This window comes from Chiloscyllium plagiosum, unplaced genomic scaffold (assembly GCF_037043375.1).
Source record: "Chiloscyllium plagiosum isolate Xiang-an unplaced genomic scaffold, Cpla_swu_hap1 HiC_scaffold_39, whole genome shotgun sequence".
Classification (NCBI taxonomy): domain Eukaryota; kingdom Metazoa; phylum Chordata; class Chondrichthyes; order Orectolobiformes; family Hemiscylliidae; genus Chiloscyllium; species Chiloscyllium plagiosum.
Window position 1 is genome coordinate 1,723,055 of NW_028270177.1, and position 22,510 is coordinate 1,745,564.

The 22,510-nt window shown below is 45.8% G+C and overlaps 1 protein-coding gene across 2 annotated transcripts in view; it reads right to left on the reverse strand.

The window, feature by feature from the left end:
* Positions 1–885: 885 nt before the first annotated feature.
* The window catches only part of homer2 (homer scaffold protein 2), a 103,160-nt gene continuing 81,535 nt past the window's right edge, over positions 886–22,510 (reverse strand). For both annotated transcript variants that reach the window (XM_043674592.2, XM_043674591.2), the window contains 6 exons: positions 21,159–21,251; positions 11,340–11,479; positions 9,840–9,996; positions 3,889–3,999; positions 2,142–2,222; positions 886–1,098 (listed from right to left, as the gene is read on the reverse strand). In XM_043674592.2, the coding sequence (XP_043530527.1) occupies positions 910–1,098; positions 2,142–2,222; positions 3,889–3,999; positions 9,840–9,996; positions 11,340–11,479; positions 21,159–21,251 (771 nt within the window). In that variant the 3' untranslated portion in view covers positions 886–909. The remainder of the gene's footprint in view (positions 1,099–2,141; positions 2,223–3,888; positions 4,000–9,839; positions 9,997–11,339; positions 11,480–21,158; positions 21,252–22,510) is intronic.

Sequence of the window (22,510 nt, forward strand, 5' to 3'; positions counted from 1 at the left end):
AATAATAAGAATACAGTCCACATTCAAAGTTCCTCAGCCCAGTCCCAAACGCACCCACACTGTATGTTCACACACTGCACACACACAAGTGCATGATGAAACCTGAACTAAGTAGACTTTTAAAATGTAAGGTTAATATTTATTCCTGTCAATAAGAAACAAACATTAAAAACACACTAAAATCCGCAGGCAGTTTTTCTGTTCTCCAGAACTCTCCAAATAAACTCAAGTTGTGCTTTCAACATCATTCATACAATCAGAAAATGAAATGTGAGCAGTTTTCTGCTCAAAACTGATTACACAAACGATACAGCTCAAATTTCAAACCCACACACTCCTACTTGGTCTAGTCCTTGGCAATGGTTCAGGACAGAAATCTCTAGGAATTAAAGATACATTTTCCAAATGTGCAGAAACCCAGGAGGGACATCATAAAATTGTGTTTTTGTCATTTTCTTAATGGGTCTGGTTAATTATTTATAAAAGGTGAGCAATGAGTCAAAAAGAGGGTTTGGCCAGATGATCACAGGACCAAACCTTCAGGGATATGTGCACATTGAGTTGGCAAGGAGATCATTCCCACATCAATTACTTGCTTTCTTGTACATAGACACTTAGCATTCTGTCATTGATGGGATTGTTTCTATTGGGCTGAAATAACGGAAACTTGTGTTTGAAGCAGCCTCACCTAAATTTGGCAGCAAATTCACCTCCCTCTCCAGATTTATCCAGGTTAAAGGTATTTTCACCTCATGGGTCATGGGTCAGGGTCAGGGCAAGGACACCAGTCAGTCTGTCATCCCCAAGTCTCCTACCTTGAACCCCCGCCCCTGTCCTCATGACCCAAACAAGTCCCCTATCTTCCCCAACCTCACCCACCTCTCGATATTACCCCCTAATGCCCCATCCTCAATTGTCCATCCCCAATTTGGCCAGGCCTTGTCGGAATCCATGAAGCTCATCAATTTTTCCATCCAGAACTTCCAGAAATGCCGTTAACTCTTTCTTCAGGTCATTCTGTTTCTGCCGACTTTCTTCAACATTTGTCTTTAATGAATTTGCTTTGTTTTCCAGCTCCTTGTTTGAATTCTCCGCTGCCTGAAACCAGAGAGGGGACAAGGGAGTAAGAGATGCTGTCAAGATTGTGCTCTTGAACTGAGTGGCTTTGTTTGGCCATTTCAGAAGGGACATTGCTGTGGGTCAAATGATAGAGTTCCTTTCCTAAGAAAAAGGGCATCAGTTAATGAGTCAGGGTTTTATAATGATTTATTATCATTACATGGTCACCATTCCAGATATTTCATTGAATTCAAACTTCACTATATCCATGTTGTGATTTGAACCTACATCCCCAGATCATCAGCTTGGGGGCTCTGGGTACTAAAACCGGTGACATTCCCATTACACCAATGTATCCCTGTAATGGGATACAGCCTATATCTGTGGCAGTATCTGAGGCAGGGACACAGGACATCCTGAATATTGTTTTTTTTCTGGGGACAAGTCTGACTGTGAAAAGATCTCGAAGCAGTAATGATAAAAGACTTTGAGTTTAATCACAGAAGAATTTAAAACAAATTCTCCTCCAGGATGTGTTTACTTTCTAGGTCAGCTTGTCCCATGCATGATTCAAATTACGGATATCAATTGTGGTCACTTTTACCTAAAATACACATAACCCACAGAGTAGCATTCTTATGTAAGGGCAACACTTACATAAGAAAATTGTAAACTAACTCCAAGTGAGGGGCATTAAACAAAACAGTTACATTTTAACATCCAGTTTGAACCATAGCATGGAAGGAAGAGTGAGTGAGAGAGAGAGAGAGAGACAGGCAGACATAGAGACAGAGAATATCTGCAGTGTAATAATCATGCTGCTTGATACAGAATGGTAGCTAGCACCAGGCTGTATCTGTTGCTGCCTTTGGCCGTGAGAAAAATGGAAAGGGTTTGTGCTACTCTCGAAACTTTCATGAGCTTCCCAGCAATATATAACTTCAAAAGTTGTAGGAAAATATCAGTCAATTGATACACACAGCAAGATCCCACAGTCAGCAGATGGTTTTGCTGATGTTGGTTGAGGAATAAATATTGGCCTCAGGACACTGCCTGCCTGCCACCAAACACATGCACTGTACCTGGAGACGTTCCCTTAAAGCTTCGCACTCAGCCAGGAGCTGGGGAATGACCTGAGCCTCCTCCCTCAGCCTCTCCAACTCCTGGGGGAAATAAAACAGAAATACTTTTCCACAAACAACTCAGCATCATGGTAATCACATCTTCCTGGGCTGCACAGAAACTTCTAGAATATAAATTGATGGAACCATTCCCATCAAACATCATTTCTTGGCCAATCATCATAATACTCTTCTTAATCTGAATTAAAACCAAAGTGCAATAACGCTTGGCAGGTCAGACAGCACCCGTGGAAAGGGAAGCAGTTAATATTTCCAGTGTATGACCTTTCATTAGAACTCAGAAAATGTATGAGAGTGTACAGTAAGGAAGGAGATGGAGGAGGGCAAGGACAGAAGGGATGCTCTGGTTGGGTGAAAGGTAGCAGCAATTAAATGCCAGATGGACTGATGGTGCACAGTGAAAGAGGGCAGTAATGAAAGGAGCATGGTGCGTCTCAAGAATCAGAAAATGACAAAGGCAGAACCGACACCTGTTTTCTGAACAAGTGGGAGCAACGGTTATGATGTGAAATAATTGAATGGAGTATTGAATCCAGAAGGCTGTAGCATGACTAATCCAAAGATAGGTGCATTAGTCAGGGGTAAACATATGGTCGGGGAATGGGTCTGGGTGGGTTACTCTTCGGAGGGTTTGTTTCCACACTGGAGGATTCCGTGATAGAAAAGATGATAAACTGTTCTTTTTAAGTTGCAGTTGAGCTTCTATAGAGTAAGGCTGGGCTAATCAAAAAAACAGTTGATCCAAAACTGCAGAGGAAGCTGCATTATGAGGAGTGAGAACATGCTTCTTAAATGAAAGAGACCTTACCAAATTGCTGTTTAATCTGAAAGGAGTATTTGGGGCTGTGGACATTAGAAATGGAGGAAATAAAAAGGAGGGATAGTGGGACTGCATTGAAAAGTGGATCAGGGACAAAAATCATTGGAATGCTGGGAAGATGTGTTTGGTGGTGACATCACACTGGAGCCTGGAATGCTGAATATAGAAGCTGGTGGGGTGTAAGCAAATCGTAAATTAAACCCAATACAGGTTTGTTTCCTAGAATACCCCTCCTCAGTGAATGTACAAAACATTTTCCCTCAATAATCTCCAGCAGATTACTTTTATTCCATTCTGTCTATTGTTCTCATGGCTTCTGCAAACAGTTTCCTTTGGAAGGAACACCACCCACCGTTCATTCTGGGAAGACGGATAAGTGGCTTTTGCCCTGCGTTCACACAGCACCCAGCACACTCTCCGTCCCATACCGGGCAGTTAGCTGCCAGGACAATGCTACAGTGGCTCACCTTTCAACCAGAGTGCAGCCACTTTGTGCTGCGGGTCCAACACTAGTGGGTGAGACTGACAGTCTCCAACCATGTGAGAGTGTTCAGTCCATCAGTGCTGGGCCAGTTTAAGAGGTGACAAACCAGAAACTTATTCACCACATCTTAAGTGAACACCAGCTCCTACAGACTTTAACACCAGCTCCTACAGACCTCACTTTTCACTTCCTACCTTTTAATAATAAGCATGGTAGGGGTATTCACTGACAGGTCGTGTACATCACACAGATTCTGTCACCACCATTTGGATCAGTTACTGGGGATAGCACAGCTCAGTCCTGGCCTGGTAACTGAGGTAATAGCAACGTGAAAACGCTCCCACATCACCAGCTTTCCCCGTTAAGAAACCGAAACCACAAACCTGCTCCTTTTCATGAATGTCAGTCTCCAGCTGTTTCACAGTTCGAGTCAGTCGCGTGTTCCTCTCTTTCTCCAGATTGAAGTCAGCACACTGAGCCTCCAGCTCCATCATCTGAGGGTTTGAGATAGAAACATCACAAAGGAGGAAACCACCTTCCTACCTCCTCTCAGCCACTTTGATAAAAAGTATGTCACAGGCGCTCTGTACAAGAAATTGGATCTGGTTTTAACTCTGTGGGAGGGAAAGGATTATCGATAAGTTAAAACCTCACCTAATGTACAGCAGAAGAATTATTCAGGTGACCTGGATCCTCAATTATCAAATGACAGTCACTGCAGTCCAACAATCAAGAGATATGTTAGTTTTGAAAATACCAGGAATGAAGGTTTCACTCATTGGGTACAGACCCTTGCCCAAGGCAAATCACTGGGACATTAAGAGAAGCAAATGTTTGATTAATCATAGAATCTCTACCGTGCAGAAATAGGCCATTCAGCCCACTCCATCCATACTGACCCACCGCCTTGCCTTATCCCCATAAGCCCACATTTCCCATGGCCAAGCCACCTAGCCTGCACATCTTTGGACTGTGGAAGGAAACTGGAGCACTCAAAGGAAACCCATGCAGACACGGGGAGAATGTGCAAACTCCACACGACAGTCACCCAAGGCTGGAATTGAACCCAGGTCCCTGGCACTGTGAGGCAGCAGTGCTAACCACTGAGCCACCGTGTCACCCTTTAAGCTTTTTAATTATCCATGAAAGTATAAAAGAAACCAAAATAAAGCAGATGCTGAAAATGTGAAATAAAAATGAGAAGATGCTGGAAACATTCAGCAGGGCAGGACAGGCAGTGAGTGTGGAGAGAGAGATACAGAGGGGCATGGGGAAGCAAGCTATTTGATTGGTCAGTTGACTCTGACTGTCAATGGCAGAAGAGGGGATGGGGGAGATCATGTTTATAAAACCTCTAGGAAGGCCCCAGGTGTATTTGGGAATTGATATGTGGCAGGAATTCAGCCTGAATTCCCTTTAGGGTAATTACTGCCCGCTCTCCCTTCCATCCTCACTGCATCTGAACATCAACCTCACCATCACATAGAATTATCAAATTGTTTCGGCCCAGAACGAGGCCAATCGACCCATTGTGTCCATGCTGGCCCTCAATGGAGCAATTTACATACTGTCCCACACCCGCCATGTATTGCACATTTGTCCTCCTCCGATATCTGGAATGTTTGGAAAATGAAAATGGAACGAGAGGATGCCATTCTGCCCCTAATGTTTATGCCTTTCAGGCAGTGAATCCAGACACCACAACATGGGTGGCACAGTTGCTAGCACTGCTGCCTCATAGCACCAGGGTCCCAGGTTCAATTCCAGCCTTGGGCAACTGTCTGTGTGTTTGCACGTTCTCCCTGTGTCTGTGTGGGCTTCCTCCCACACTCCAAAGAGGTGCAGGTCAGGTAAATTGGCTATCCTAAATTGCCTACAGTGTTAGGTGCATTAGTCAGAGGGAAATGGGTCTGGATGGGTTACTCTTTGGAGGATCAGTGTGGACTTATTGGGCTGAAGGGCCCGTTTCCACACTGTAGGGAATCTAATCTAAAACAGCCTCTGGAGAAAGAAAATACTTTGTTCCTTTCTCCCCTCCAATGCTTCTGCCCAAATTTCTTCAAATCTATGCGTCCTAGTCACTAATGTCTTTGCTAAACTAAACAGGCCACTCCCATTCTCTCTACCCAGACACCTTACATTTTCTACACCCCCTCTGCCTCTTCTGTTCCAATGGGAATAAGCTTAATCTGTCAAATCTTTCTGATAGTGGCAGCTTTCTAATCCTCCAAAATCCACATAAATTTCTTTTGTCCCTTCTCTAATGCAATTACATCCTTTCAGTACTAAGGTGACCAAAACTTCTCATAGTACTCAGATTGTGGCCTAACTCATGATCCAGCAGAATCACCCTGCTCTTACATTCTAACCCATTTCATGTACTCTCTTCAACATCTGCCCTGTTTCCTTCAGAGTTAGCATTAAAACAAGTTGCAGAAGGTTCTGGAACAGTGTGACTGGCATGGGTGTTCCTCATGCCTCCACTCAGCCCTGACTGGGAAATTCCCCGCATACCTCGGCTTCTGTGAGCCCAGCTTAAACTTCCAGAAAGATTTGTTCAATTTTCCCCCAGAACAATTGAAAACTGCAGAGAGTTCTCGATTCTTCCTCCCTGTATCTCAATAACCTTTCCCTTGATTCAACAAAATATAATCATATCTGAAAGTGGATTTCCACTAAGGACCCAATGGGTCTCTGAGGAGATCTTTCACCTTCAATCTGGGATTGTGATGTTGAAGTGGGAAAACAGGGATTTCCAAACTGCACTCTGACTGAGGGCCATGAAACACCTAGATCTGCAGATATATCAATGGTTTGGAATAAGAAACAGAGTGTAATGTATCCAAGTTTGCTGATTACACTAAATTGAGTGAAAAGGCAAACTGTGCAGAAGATGTGGCAGATCTGCAGAGAGATCTATATAGGTTAGGTGAGTCGGCAAGGGTCTGCCAGGTGGAGTACAATGTTGGTAAACGTTGGCTATCCACTTTGGAAGTAAAACTAGTAGGTCAGAGTATTATTTATATGGTGAAAGATTGCAGCATGCTGTTGTGCAGAGGGACTTAGGAATGCTCATACATGAATCACTTAAGGTTGATTTGCAGGTGAAACAGGTAATCAGGAAGGCAAACAGAATATTGGCTTTCATTGCTAAAGGGATTGAGTTTAAGATCAGGGAGGTTCTGCTGCAATTGTACAAGGTGAAGGTGACTCCGCACCTTGAGAAGGGATATCCTGGTTTTGGAGGCCATGCAGAGGAGGTTCACCAGGTTGATTCCAGAGATGAGGGGGTTATCCTACGATAAGAGGTTGAGCTGCCTTGGACTGTAGAATTTAGTTAGAATTTAGAAGAATTAGAGTGGATCTTAGATACATATAAAATTATGAAAGGGATGGATAAGATAGAGGCAGGCAAGTTGTTTCCACTGGTGGGTGAGACTAGGACTAGAGGACATGGCCTCAAGGTCAGGAAGGTAGATTTAGGACAGAGTTGAGGAGGAATGCCTTTCCCAGAGAGTATGGAATTCTCTGCCCAAGAAAGCACTAGGGGCAGATTCATTATGTATATTCAAGACAGAGTTCAATGTGTTTTTGCATGGTAGGGGAATGAAGGGTTAAGGAGATAATGCAGGTAGGAGGAGCTGAAATGATGGATGGATCAGCCATGATCTTAATTAATCATGAGCAGGCTCGATGGGTCAAATGGCCACTCCTGCTTCTATTACTATGAAAGTATGAAACCAGCACAAAGTGCAGAACTTTTCCAGGTCTGACCAAGCGAGATTTTTAATCTGTTGTTTCAGGCCAAGTGCTGACAGGAAGGAAAGCACGTTCGCTAGTTCACATCTTGTTTTTCTTTTCTTGGGAGGGTTGACGACCTGTGGGGCTGGACTGTGAGATCAAACCCCCACCTCCCCCAGTCCACCTCCACCCCAGTGCACAGCATGGAAGTGACTGTTTAATCTCTTACTGGCCAAGCCAGAAAAACCCACAGATTAAATGAGAGACTGCTGAATGAGAAGAAAACCAAGAATTACCAACTCCATCTTCAAACCCATCTCCAACCTCACCTCCCCAACCCCTTCTCCCCAACCCCACCTCCCCAACCCCATCTCCCCAACCCCATCTCCCCAACCCCCCCTCCCCAACCTCACCTCCCCAACCTCACCTCCCCAACCCCATCTCCCCAACCCCATCTCCCCAACCTCATCTCCCCAACCTCACCTCCCCAACCCCATCTCCCCAACCCCATCTCCCCAACCTCACCTCCCCAAACCCATCTCCCCAACCTCACCTCCCCAACCCCATCTCCCCAACCTCACCTCCCCAACCTCACCTCCCCAACCTCACCTCCGCAACCCCATCTCCCCAACCTCACCTCCCCAACCTCACCTCCCCAACCTCACCTCCCCAACCTCACCTCCCCAACCTCACCTCCCCAACCTCACCTCCCCAACCCCATCTCCCCAACCTCACCTCCCCAACCTCACCTCCCCAACCCCACCTCCCCAACCCCATCTCCCCAACCTCATCTCCCCAACCTCACCTCCCCAACCTCACCTCCCCAACCTCACCTCCCCAACCCCATCTCCCCAACCTCACCTCCCCAAACTCACCTCCCCAACCCCATCTCCCCAACCTCACCTCCCCAACCTCACCTCCCCAACCCCATCTCCCCAACCTCACCTCCCCAACCCCATCTCCCCAACCTCACCTCCCCAACCTCACCTCCCCAACCTCACCTCCCCAACCCCATCTCCCCAACCTCACCTCCCCAACCCCATCTCCCCAACCTCACCTCCCCAACCTCACCTACCCAACCTCACCTACCCAACCTCACCTCCCCAACCCCATCTCCCCAACCTCATCTCCCCAACCTCACCTCCCCAACCTCACCTCCCAAACCTCACCTCCCCAACCCCATCTCCCCAACCTCACCTCCCCAACCCCATCTCCCCAACCTCACCTCCCCAACCTCACCTCCCCAACCTCACCTCCCCAACCCCATCTCTCCAACCTCATCTCCCCAACCTCACCTCCCCAACCTCACCTCCCCAACCTCACCTCCCCAACCCCATCTCCCCAACCCCAACTCCCCAACCTCACCTCCCCAACCCCATCTCCCCAACCTCATCTCCCCAACCTCACCTCCCAAACCTCACCTCCCCAACCCCATCTCCCCAACCCCATTTCCCAACCTCACCTCCCCAACCTCACCTCCCAAACCTCACCTCCCCAACCCCATCTCCCCAACCCCATCTCCCCAACCTCACCTCCCCAACCTCACCTCCCCAACCCCATCTCCCCAACCCCATCTCCCCAACCTCACCTCCCCAACCTCACCTCCCCAAACTCATCTCCCCAACCCCATCTCCCCAACCTCACCTCCCCAACCTCACCTCCCCAACCTCACCTCCCCAACCTCACCTCCCCAACCTCACCTCCCCAACCTCACCTCCCCAACCTCACCGCCCCAACCCCACCTCCCCAACCTCACCTCCCCAACCTCACCTCCCCAACCTCACCTCCCCAACCCCATCTCCCCAACCTCACCTCCCCAACCTCACCTCCCCAACCTCATCTCCCCAACCTCACCTCCCCAACCTCACCTCCCCAACCTCACCTCCCCAACCTCACCTCCCAAACCTCACCTCCCCAACCCCATCTCCCCAACCTCACCTCCCCAACCTCACCTCCCCAACCTCACCTCCCCAACCTCACCTCCCCAACCTCACCTCCCCAACCTCACCTCCCCAACCTCACCTCCCCAACCTCACCTCCCCAACCCCACCTCCCCAACCTCATCTCCCCAACCTCACCTCCCCAACCCCATCTCCCCAACCCCATCTCCCCAACCCCATCTCCCCAACCTCACCTCCCCAACCTCACCTCCCCAACCTCACCTCCCCAACCTCACCTCCCCAACCTCACCTCCCCAACCTCACCTCCCCAACCTCACCTCCCCAACCCCACCTCCCCAACCTCATCTCCCCAACCTCACCTCCCCAACCCCATCTCCCCAACCCCATCTCCCCAACCCCATCTCCCCAACCTCACCTCCCCAACCTCACCTCCCCAACCCCATCTCCCCAACCTCACCACCCCAACCCCACCTCCCCAACCTCACCTCCCAAACCTCACCTCCCCAACCCCATCTCCCCAACCTCACCTCCCCAACCTCACCTCCCCAACCTCACCTCCCCAACCTCACCTCCCCAACCTCACCTCCCCAACCTCACCTCCCCAACCTCACCTCCCCAACCTCACCTCCCCAACCTCACCTCCCCAACCCCACCTCCCCAACCCCATCTCCAACAAAAGCACAATCACTAACCTTCTGCCGGAGTTTCTCTCCTTCTTCCTTACACAGCAACAGTTGCTTTTTCCAATGTTCTACATTATTTGTTGACTCCTGCAATGCAATACTGAGTCGAGCGTTGTTCTCTCCCAAGGTTTGGAGTTCCTGCTCCCATTTCTTGGCAGCAGCAGGCCTAAACAGAGAAAAAACATGTCACAATTTCACCCCCTCAAATTTACATTCTGTGCTCTCAGCATCTGTTACAGCACCCTCAAGATTCAGATATGAACTAAAACAACAGGAAAAGAAAGCCCATATTTTAAATGTCAGCCATTCTCATCCATGACATCATTCCTCTTGTTTCCAAACCAAACTCCTGGAAGGCCCAATCCAGTATTAAAGAGAGAAAGCAACACAGCAAACTGTACAAGCTGCATTCACTTTATCTATAACTAATTCCCTCTGTGTAAGAATGCCAGGAGATCCTCAATTAGACCATTCATAGGATCAGGACCACAGCTGTGACCCACCTCACAGGCTCTCCTCGGTGCACAGTCTAAGTGGCAAATGAGCTCCAATACTCCTAAGAGACTGCTCAGGGCCCACGATGGACATGTTGAATAATTAATGTGAAGGCAGCTTCGCAATAGCAAGACACTCTGGATGGACACTCAAGGGGCTTCAAGTCTCTGGAGTTTGAGATATTTAATGAAAATACTGACAAGCTGTTTGGGTGCTAATGATCTTCAAGTGTTTGACCCTTGACCAAGAGAGGAGGATCACTGTCTGAGTGGATCTGATTCAGAGGGACCTATAACAAGACAAGTGCAGATGGGATGGGAAAATGGATCAGGCGACAGAGTGTGTTCCAACTACTCAAGCTGAGTTAAGAGTGAGAATGAATACTTCCGAAATCCCCAACTATTTGCTGGCGAGTCAGGGGACGTTTATACACAAGCTCCAGGCAGAAACAGCTGCTTTATTTAAAAGAAAATAAATAACAAAGTTTGAACCTATTGAAAGGTCATTGACCTGAAACATTAAACTCTGCTTCTCTCCACAGATGCTGCCAGAACTACAGAGTATTGGCAGCACTTGCTGTTTTTATGTCAGATTTCCAGCATCTGCAGTAGTATTTTAGTTTTTCACAAGGCCAGGCAATTTGTTGGTAGATTATTGTTGGGAGTAAAAAGGCGATGGTAAAACCTCAGAATGAATTTCTCGATGATTGTCACAAATGCACTTGAGGATTGATCATTGAGGCGCCTCCACAATACTCAGGGAGAAATTAGCAACAAGTCTTTCTGAGATCAGAATGGGAACAAATCACTACATGGGATTCCCAGAATGAAGCAGAGGATCAAAGATCTACAAAGAGTAGGTTGTGTAATCTCCACCAGCACAGTCTCAGCCCAGCGGTACCCGTATGTGGAATTATTGTGCAAGGTCTGTTCTAGCACCCTGTGATGCAGGCATGCAGAGCCCTGGCTGTTCCCCTGTGATTCTCTCTCTGTTTGATGGAGTGATTTATCTCACCCTTGAGTTGAGACTAATTTGATCCGGTCATTCTCATTCTTCAGGAGGCTCTCAATGGGAGGAGGACGCGTTGCCTTCTCATCGTCAGTTCCATTTACACTTGATGCTTGTGGAGAAGATGGGGTTTCATGGCTGGACTCCTAAATTGATTAGGAAAGAAGATAGAAAGAGGAATTCGGGATCACATGCAGTCCTTAAACTTTGAGCCTGACAAAAAATGGGATGCAGAATTTACAAGACATTTGGTCCAACTGAGCTGTAACGGGTTTAAGCTCCATATGAGTTTCATCCAAACTTTGATAAAACATAGAAATTTAGAAAATAGAAGCAGGAGTAGGCCATTCGGCCCTTCCAGTCTACTGTGCCACTCAATTTGATCATGGCTGATCATCCAACTCAGTCCCCTGTTCCTGCTCTCTCCTCATACCCTTGGATTCCCTTTATCACACGAACTATATCCGATCCCTTTTTTGAAAACATTCAATATTTTGGCCTCAATTGCTTTCTGTGGCAGAGAATTCCACAGGCTCACTACGCTGGATGAAGACAGTTCTCCTCATCACAGTCCTAAATGGTTTCCCCTATGTCCTTAAACTGTGACCACTGGTTCTGGACAGCCCAGTCACCAGGAATATCCTTCCTGTGGTTAGTCCTAGTCCTGTTAGAATTTTCTATGTTTCTATGAGATCCTCCCGCATTCTTTTGAATTCCAGTGAATACAGTCCTGACTGATCCAGTCTCTCCTCATATGTCACTCCTGCCATCTCAGAAATTAATCCAGGAAACCTTCACCACATTCCCCCTGTTGCAAGAACATCTGTCCTCAGATAAGGAGACCAAAGTTGCACACCATACTCCAGGTGTGGTCTTACCAAGGCACTGTTCAGTTGCAGCAAGACATTCCTCTCATGGACTCAAATCCTCTCACAGAGGTCAACTCACCATTTGCCTTCTTCACCACCTGCTGCCCTGCATGCCCTCCTCACCGTACCTACCTGCCCTTCTACCTACAGGGGATGGTAGAAGGACAGGTAGATATGCACAAAGTGTCTCTGATCTTCAGTACTTTCCAGTTTGCTCTTTGTCTCCCCAATGATCAGGTTTAGAAAATTACTGCCAGGGCCCCTGATTCTCACCAGCCTTACCTTCCTCAAAAGCTGTGGATGTATCTCAGCCAGGGTTCAGCAGATTTATCCACTTTTAAAGCTACTAACCTCTGTACTACCTTCTCTCTCTCTGACCAAGTAATAGTTTCCTCTAATACTTGACAGTTCTCTGTCCTAATATCTCTGCCAATGTTATCCTTTTCCTTAAATGTAATGTATTTATTGAGGATTGTGTCCACACCTTCTGCACACAGATTACCTGAATGGTCTCCAATGAACCACACTCTTTCCCTCGTCAGCCTCCTGCTTTTTGTAGATTTAGAAAACCCTCTACCCGCCAATGCTCACTCATAAACTTTCTTTGCTTTCCTAATTTACTTTTTAAATTCCCCTGCATTTTTATTCTCCTCTAGGGACCCTGCCATATTGAATCCTTGGTACCTACTATAAAGTTTTCCCTTAATCCTAACTGTAAATTGTATGACATCCAGGGTTCTCTGGTCTTGGTCCCACTCTTTGCCTTTCCAGGAACAGATTTACCTTGTATTCTTGCTGTTTCCTCCTTGAATGCTTCCCACTACTTGGACACAATTGTAACTAGATTGATGCACATTGATCAAATCAAGTAAAATTGGACTATCTCCAATTTAGAACTTTATTCCCAGCCCAACCTTATCCTTTTTCCATTACAAACCTAAATCTAACTGAGTTCTGATCATTGTATCCAAAACGCTCTCCTACATATACTCCAATGTATATGCCTTTCACCTGTGCAGACTCATTTCCAAATATTAGATCCAGGACTCCTCCTCTGTGGATTTTCTATGTACTGGATAAAAAACATTCTCCTGGATATAACTTAAGAAGTTTGCTCTCTCCCTATGTTGCACACTATGTTAATACTTGGATAGTTAAAATCCTCTATTACTCGTATCGTATTCCTACACTTCTCAAATTCAAGAACAGCATCTTCCCCACTGTTATCAGTCTTTTGAATGGACCTCTCATATATAGAACACAGAACATAGAAGAATACAGCGCAGTACAGGCCCTTCGGCCCTCGATGTTGCGCCGATCCAAGCCCACCTAACCTACACTAGCCCACTATCCTCCATATGCCTATCCAATGCCCGCTTAAATGCCCATAATGAGGGAGAGTCCACCACTGCTACTGGCAGGGCATTCCATGAACTCACGACTCGCTGAGTAAAGAACCTACCCCTAATATCTGTCCTATACCTAACCCCCCTTAATTTAAAGCTATGCCCCCTTGTAATAGCTGACTCCATACGTGGAAAAAGATTCTCACTGTCGACCCTATCTAAACCCCTAATCATCTTGTACACCTCTATCAAGTCACCCCTAAACCTTCTTTTCTCCAATGAAAACAATCCCAAGTGCCTCAGCCTTTCCTCATACGATCTTTCTACCATACCAGGCAACATCCTGGTAGACCTCCTCTGCACCCTCTCCAGTGCCTCCACATCCTTCCTATAAAATGGCGACCAAAACTGCACACAATACTCCAGATGCGGCCGCACCAGGGTCTTATACAACTGCAACATGACCTCAGTACTCCGGAACTCAATTCCTCTACCAATAAAAGCCAGTACGCCATATGCCTTCTTCACCGCACTATTTACCTGGGTGGCAACTTTCAAAGATCTGTGTACATGGACACCAAGATCCCTCTGCTCATCCACACTACCAAGTATCCGACCATTAGCCCAGTACCCCATCTTTTTATTACTCTTACCAAAGTGAATCACCTCACACTTAGCTACATTGAACTCCATTTGCCACCTTTCTGCCCAGTTCTGCAGCTTATCTGTATCCCACTGTAACCTGACACATCCTTCCTCACTGTCTACAACTCCTCCGACTTTCGTATCATCCGCAAACTTGCTCACCCAACCTTCTAACCTTCTAACCTTCAGGGATGATCTTTCTCTGCACCTTCTCTGTAGCTGTAACACTATATTCTGCATTTTGTTCCATTAATCTGATGTACTTATGTATGATTAGCATGCAAAACAACACTTTTCACTGTATATTGGTACCATGTGACAACAATAAATCAAATAATAAATCTCTGAAATTTGAATTTATATTTACAGAGTCATAGAATCATGGGGTCAGACAGCATAAAAACAATCCCTTCAGTCCAACTTGTCCAACATGCTGACCAGATATCCTAAATTACTCTAGTCCCATTTGCCAGCATTTGGCCCATATCCCTCTAAACCCTTTCTATGCACATACCCATCCAGATGCCTTGTAAATTTTGTAATTGTACCAGACTCAACCACTTCCTCTGGCAATTCATTCCACACACGCACCAACCTCTGCATGAAAATATTACCCCTCAGGTAATTTTTAAATCTTTCCCTTCTCACCTTAAACCCATGCTGTCTAGATTTGGATTCCACTATCCTGGAAAAAAGACCTTGTCTACTTACCCTAACCATGCCCATCGTTATTTTATGAAATTCTATAAAGTCACTCCTCAGTCTCTGACACTCCAATATCTCTCTGTGATGTGAGAATCAGGGTCCAGAGCTCCCTAGACATATCTTAACTCATCAAAATATGGATCCTTGCTTTTATTTCAGCCTTACTACTACTTACATATGGTGGCACAGTGGTTAGCACTGCTGCCTCACAGCAGCAGAGTCCCGGGTTCAATTCCTGCCTCAGGCAGCCGTCTGTGTGGAGTTTGCACATTCTCCCCATGTCTGCATGGGTTTATTCCGGTTTCCTCCCACAGTCCAAAATGTGCAGGTCAGGTGAATTGGCCATGCTAAATCACCCGTAGTGTTAGGTGTAGGGGAATGGGTCTGGGTGGGTTGCTCTTCAGAGGGGTGGTGTGGACTTGTTGGGCTGAAAGGCCTGTTTCCACACTGTAAGAATTCTAAATCTAACTAGAAGTGCCTTGTTTATGTTAAAACACCATAACTCTATCACATACAGAAATTTGAATTGGAAATTCTATAACATTAACTATCTACACAAAATTTTAAGGCTGGACTTACAGTCCTAACAAATCAATATTAAGTCACAAGGACATGTTGAAAAATGTTCATATAATAGAGGAGATGGTGTTTGGCATCTTATAACACATAAAGGTGGATAAATCCCTGGGACCTGATCAGGTGTACCCTAGAACTCTGTGGGAAGCTAGGGAAGTGATCGCTGGGCCCCTTGCTGAGATATTTGGATCATTGACAGCCACGGGCAAGGTCCTGGAAGACTGGAGGTTGCTTAATGTGGTGTCATTATTTAAGAAATGTGGCAAGGACAAGCCAGGGAACAATTAGACCGGTGAACCTGACACTAGTGGTGGGCAAGTTGTTGGAGGGAATCCTGAGGGACAGGATTTACATATATTTGGAAAGGCAAGGTCTAATTAGGGATAGTCAACATGGGTTTGTGCTTGGGAAATCATGTCTCACAAACTTGATTGAGTTTTTTGAAGAAATAATGAAGAGGATTGATGAGGGCAGAGTGGTGGATGTGATCTATATGGGCTTCAGTAAGGCGTTTGACAAGGTTCCTCATGGTAGAGTCATAGAGATGTACAACATGGAAACAAACCCTTCGGTCCAACGCGTCCATGCCGACCAGATATCCCAACCCAATCTAGTCCCACCTGCCAGCAGACGGCCCATATCCCTCCAAACCCTTCCTATTCATATACCCATCCAAATGCCTTTTAAATGTTGCAATTGTACCAGCCTCCACCACATCCTCTGGCAGCTCATTCTATGCACGTAGCACTCCCTGTGTGAAAAAGTTGCCCCTTAGGTCTCTTTTATGTCTTTCCCCTCTCATCCTCTAGTTCTTGACTCCCCCATCCCAGGGAAAAGACTTTGTCTATTTATCCTATCCATCCCCTCATAATTTTGTAAACCTCTATAAGGTCACCCCTCAACCTCCAATGGTCCAGGGAAAACAGCCCCAGCCTGTTCAGCCTCTCCCTATAGCTCAAATCCTTCAACCTTGGCAACATCCTTGTAAATCTTTTCTGAACCCTTTCAAGTTTCACAACATCTTTCCGATAGGAAGGAGACCAGAATTGCACACAATATTCCAACAATGGCCTAACCAATGTCCTGTACAGCCGCAACATGACCTCCCAACTCCTGTACTCAACTCTGACCAATAAAGGAAAGCATACCAAACGCCTTATCATTAAGTGTATAAGTCCTGCTAAGATTTGCTTTCCCAAAATGCAGCACCTCGCATTTATCTGAATTAAACGCCATCTGCCACTTCTCAGCTCATTGGCTCATCTGGTCCAGATCCTGTTGTAATCTGAGGTAACCCTCTTCACTGTCCACTACACCTCCAATTTTGGTGTCATCTGCAAACTTACTAACTGTACCTCTTATGCTCACATCCAAATCATTTATGTAAATGACACAAAGTAGAGGGCCCAGCACTGATCCTTGTGGCACTCCACTGGTCACAGGCCTCCAGTCTGAAAAACAACCCTCCACCACCACCCTCTCTCTTCTACCTTTGAGCAAGTTCTGTATCCAAATGGCTAGTTCTCCCTGTAGTTCGTGAGGGCTAACCTTGCTAAGCAGTCTCCCATGGGGAACCTTGTCAAATGCCTTACTGAAGTCCATATAGATCACATCTACCGCTCAGTCCTCATCAATCTTCTTTGTTACTTCTTCAAAAAACTCAATCAAGTTTGTGAGACATGATTTCCCACGCACAAAGCCATGTTGACTATCCCGACTCAGTCCTTGCCTTTCCAAATACATGTACATCCTGTCCCTCAGGATTCCCTCCAACAACTTGCCCACCACTGAGGTCAGGCTCACCGGTCTATAATTCCCTGGCTTGTCTTTACCACCCTTCTTAAACAGTGGAATCACTTTTGGCAACCTCCAGTCTTCTGGCACTTCACCTGTGACTATTGATGATACAAATATCTCAGCAAGAGGCCCAGCAATCACTTTTCTAGCTTTCCACAGAGTTCTAGGGTACACCTGATCAGGTGCTGGGGATTTATCTGCCTTTATGTGTTTCAAGGCATTCAGCACTTCCTCCTCTGTAATATGGACATTTTACTAGGTGTCACCATGTATTCCCCTACAGTCTATACCTTCCATATCCTTTTCCACAGTAAATACTGATACAAAATACTCATTTAGTATCTCCCCCATTTTCTGTGGCTCCTCACAAAGGCCGCCTTGCTGATCTTTGAGGGGCCCTATTCTCTCCCTAATTACCCTTTTGTCCTTAATGTATGTGTAAAAGCCCTTTGGATTCTCCTTAATTCTATTTGCCAAAGCTATCTCATGTTCCCTTTTTGCCCTCCTGATTTCCCTCTTAAGTATACTCCTACTTCCTTTATATTCTTCGAAGGATTCACTCGATCTATTCTGTCTATACCTGACATACACTTCCTTCTTTTTCTTAACCAAACCCTCAATTTCTTTAGTCATCCAGCATTCCCTATACCTACCAGCCTTCCCTTTCTCCCTGACAGGAATATACTTTCTCTGGATTCTCGTTATCTCATTTCTGAAGGCTTCCCATTTTCCAGCCGTCCCTTTACCTACGAACATCTGCCCCCAATCAGCTTTTGAAAGTTCTTGACTAATACTGTCAAAATTGGCCTTTCTCCAATTTAGAACTTCAACTTTTAGATCTGGTCTATCCTTTTCCATCACTATTTAAATTAATAGAATTATGGTTGCTGACCCCAAAGTGCTCCCCCACTGACCCCTCAGTCACCTGCCCTGCCTTATTTCCCAAGAGTTGGTCAAGTTTTGCACTTTCTCTAGTGGGTACATCCACATACTGAATCAGAAACCTTTCTTGTACACACTTAAGAAATTCCTCTTCATCTAAACCCTTAACTCTATGGCAGTCCCAGTCTATGTTTGGAAAGTTAAAATCCTCGACCATAACCACCCTATAATTCTTACTGATAGCTGAGATCTCCTTACAAGTTTGTTTCTCAATTTCCCTCTGACTATGAGGGAGTCTATAATACAATCCCAATTAGGTGATTATCCCTTTCTTATTTCTCAGTTCCATCCAAATAACTTTCCTGGATGTATTTCCGGGAATATCCTCCCTCAGCACACCTGTAATGCTATCCCTTATCAAAAACGCCACTCCCCCTCCTCTCTTGCCTCCCTTTCTATCCTTCCTGTAGCATTTGTATCCTGGAACATGAAGCTGTCAGTCCTGCCCATCCCTGAGCCATGTTTCTGTAATAGCTATGATATCCCAGTCCCATGTTCCTAACCATGCCCTGAGTTCATCTGCCTTCCCTGTTAGGCCCCTTGCATTGAAATAAATGCAGTTTTATTTATTAGTCCTACCTTGTCCCTGCCTGCCCTGACTGTTTGACTCTCTTCTGTTCTCAACTGTACAAGTCTCAGATTGATCTCTCTCCTCACCATCTCCCTGGGTCCCACTTTACTAGTTTAAATCCTCCCAAGCAGCTCTAACAAATTTCCCTGCCAGTATATTAGTCTCCTTCTAATTTAGGTGCAATCCGTCCTTCTTGTACAGGTCACTTCTACCTCAAAAGAGATTCCAATGATCCAAATATGTGAATTCCTCCCCCTACACAACAGCTCCTGAGCCATGCATTCATCTGCTCTATCCTCCTATTCCTGCCCTCACTAGCTTGTAGCACTGGGAGTAATCCAGATATTACTACTCTCGAGGACCTCCTTTTTAAATTCCTGCCTAACTCTCTGTGATCACCTTTCAGAATCTCGAACTTTTCCCTTCCTATATCGTTGGTTCCAATCTGGACAATGACCTCCTGCTGGTCCCTCCCCACCTTGAGAACATTCTGCACCTTCTCTGACACTTCCTTGATCCTGACACCAGGGAAACAACACACCGTTCTGATTTTTCACTGCTGGCCACAGAAACGTCTATCTGTACCTCAGACTGGAGAGTCCCCCAATACAATTGATCTCTTGGAAGCCGACATACCCCCCCATTGCATTAGAGCCAGTCTCAATACCAGAAACTTGGCTGTTCGTGCTACGTTCCCCTGAGAATCCATCACCCCCTACATTTTCCAAAACAGCATACCTGTTTGAAATGGGTATAGCCACAGAACACACCTGTAGACTGGTTAGCAAAGTTAGATCACATGGAATACAGGAAGAACTAGCCATTTGGATACAGAACTGACTCAAGGTAGAAGACAGAGGGTAGTGGTGGAGGATTGTTTTTCAGACTAGAGGCCTGTGACCAATGGTGTGCCAAAAGGATTGGTGCTGGGTCCACTGTTGTTGTCATTTATATAATGATTTGGATGTGAGCACAGGAGGTATGGTTAGTAAATTTGCAAATGACATCAAAATTGGAGGGGTATTGGACAGCCAAGAAGATTACTTCAGATTACAATGGGATCTTGACCAAATGGGCCAATGGGCTGAGAAGTGGCAGATGGAGTTTAACTTAAATAAATGTGAAGTGCTGCATTTTGGAAAGGCAAATCAGGGCAGGACTTATACACTTAATGGTAAGGCCCTGAGGAGTGTGGCTGAACCTTGGAGTGCAGATTCATAGCTCCTTGAAAGTAAAGTCATAGATAGATAGGGAAGTGAAGGTAAGCTTGCCTTTATTGGTGAGTGCATTGAGTTTGGAGGGTAGTTTTGTGGCTGTACAGGAAATTGGTTTGACTACTTTTGGGGTATTGTGTTCAATTCTGGTCTCCCTGCTATAGGAAGGATGTTATGAAACCTGAAGGAGTTCAGAAAAGATTTAGAAGGATATTGTCAGGTTTGGAGGGTTTGAGCTATAGGGTAAGGTTGAATAGGCAGGGGCTAGATTAGAGTGGTGCTGGAAAAGCACAGCAGGTCAGGTAGCATCTGAGGAACAGGAAAATTGACGTTTCGGGCAAAAGCCCTTTATCAGGAATAGACAGGGGCTGAATAGGCAGGGGCTATGTTCCCCTAGAGCATCGGAGGCTGAGGGGTGGCCTACAGAAGTGCCTGGAATGAACTGCCAAAGGAAGTGGTGAAGGCTGGTACAATTACAAAATTTAAAAGGCAACTGGATGGATATATGATTAGGAAGGGTTTAGAGGGATATGGGCCAAGTGCTGGCAAATGGGACTAGATTAATTTAGGATATCTGGTCGACATGGACGGGTTGGACTGAAGGGTTTGTTTCCACGCTGTATATCTCTATGACCATGACTAAGAGACAAGGGAGAACCACCTACCAATTACTGACCTGCTCACCTGTGATGTCTCACTTTGGTTTTATTGAACCAGATCCCCACCCCTTGCTCTGTCTCTTTCTGGGACTTCTGTGCTCACTGTTCCTTTCAGTATCACTGCTACTACTCTCAAGTCCCACACAGCTCCCCCTCCCCAGATCTATCAGTGTCTGGGACCTCTCCACTTTCCCTGATTCAATCTCCATGGCTCCACACAGTGTCAGCACCTATATCAGATGGACACCAATAATTAGACTCCCTGTTAGCCTGAGCAGTAACCACATATCCCGGGAGCTCAGATTTTCATTCTTATTTGGGATAGAAGCATCTTAGCTGGGCCCACGCTTGGTACTCAATCACCCTGGTGAAAGGGAAGCTGGACTGCCTTCCTGCAGTCCATGTGGTGTAGGAACAGCCATGTGCTGTTAGTGTGAGAATTCCAGGGTTATTCCAGGGAATTCCAGTGATAATTTCGCCATCCAGGGCAGAATTACTTACACGAGAATGATTACTTGATGTTTCTGTTTTCTCCTGAGAACGATCTCTTGCCAGTTTCGCTGCCTCTTTAACTTCCTGAAATTTCTCGGCAAACTGCAAAACAGTTAATTTGAGTTATGGAGTGTTTGGGACTTTGTAATATTTAAACCTCGACTGCAGGAGTCACAGACAATTAAATATAGCAAAAGCTTCGGATTCCATCACAGCAGCTGTACAACCAATGAGCCAATCCCAATCGCAATCATTCTCTTTACAAATCCCATTGAACCCATTTATTCTGTAACTTGGGTATTCGCAGTCTTGAAAACATTTACTGACCACCTAAACTTTTCTGTTATTCTAAAACAATCTGAATTCTTTACACCCTCTACCCTCACAAAGAGTAAAAGCACTTCCATGACCACAATTTCAGTTCCTCCCTGGCCAGTTCCTCCCATGCCACAAAACTGGGGTACAGCCAGTGTGGTATTGTTATTCAAGAAGGGAAGAATGGACAACCCAGGAAACTATAGGTCAATAAATCTGAACTCAATGATGAGGAAACTATTGAAGGCAATTCTGAGGGGAAGAATTAACCTGCACTTGGAGAGGCAGCGATTAATCAAGAATAGTCAGCCGGTTTTGTTAAGGGGAGGTCATGTCTAACCAACTTGCTTGAATTTTTCAAAGAGAAAACCAGGTGTATCGATGAGGGCAATACATTTGACATAGTCTACTTGGACTTCAGTGAAGTCAGAAGTCACACAACATGAGGTTATAGTCCATCAGGTTTATTCGAAATCACACAAGCTTGCAGAGCTCTAAAATCTTGTGATTTCAAATAAACCTGTTGAACTATAACCTGGTGTTGTGTGACTTCCGACTTGGTCCACCCCAGTCCAACACTAGCATCTCCACATTATTGATTTCAGCAAGGCTTTTGAAAAGTCCCACATGGGAGACTTAAAGCAAAAGTAAGAGCCCATTGGATCCAAGGAAGTTTGGCTAATTGGATCCAGATAGGGCTGAGTGGCAAGGCGCAGAGGGTGATGGTCAAGGAATGTTTTTGTGTTTGGAATTCTGTGTCCAGTTGGGTCCCACGGGGATCACTGTTGGGGCCCTTGCTGTTTGTGGTAAACATAAACGATTTAGACTTGAATGGAGGAGGGTCAGTCGGTAAGTTTGCCGATGACAATTGGTGGGCTGGCAACTAGTGAGGCGGATAGTCTTAGATTACAGGAGGGTATAGACAGGCCGGTCAGTTGGACTGATCGATCCAGATTAATGTGAGGTGATGCATTTTGGCAGGTCAAAGGAAGAAAGGGAATACATGATGAATAGTAGGACCCTGGGAAGCACTGAGAATCAGAGTG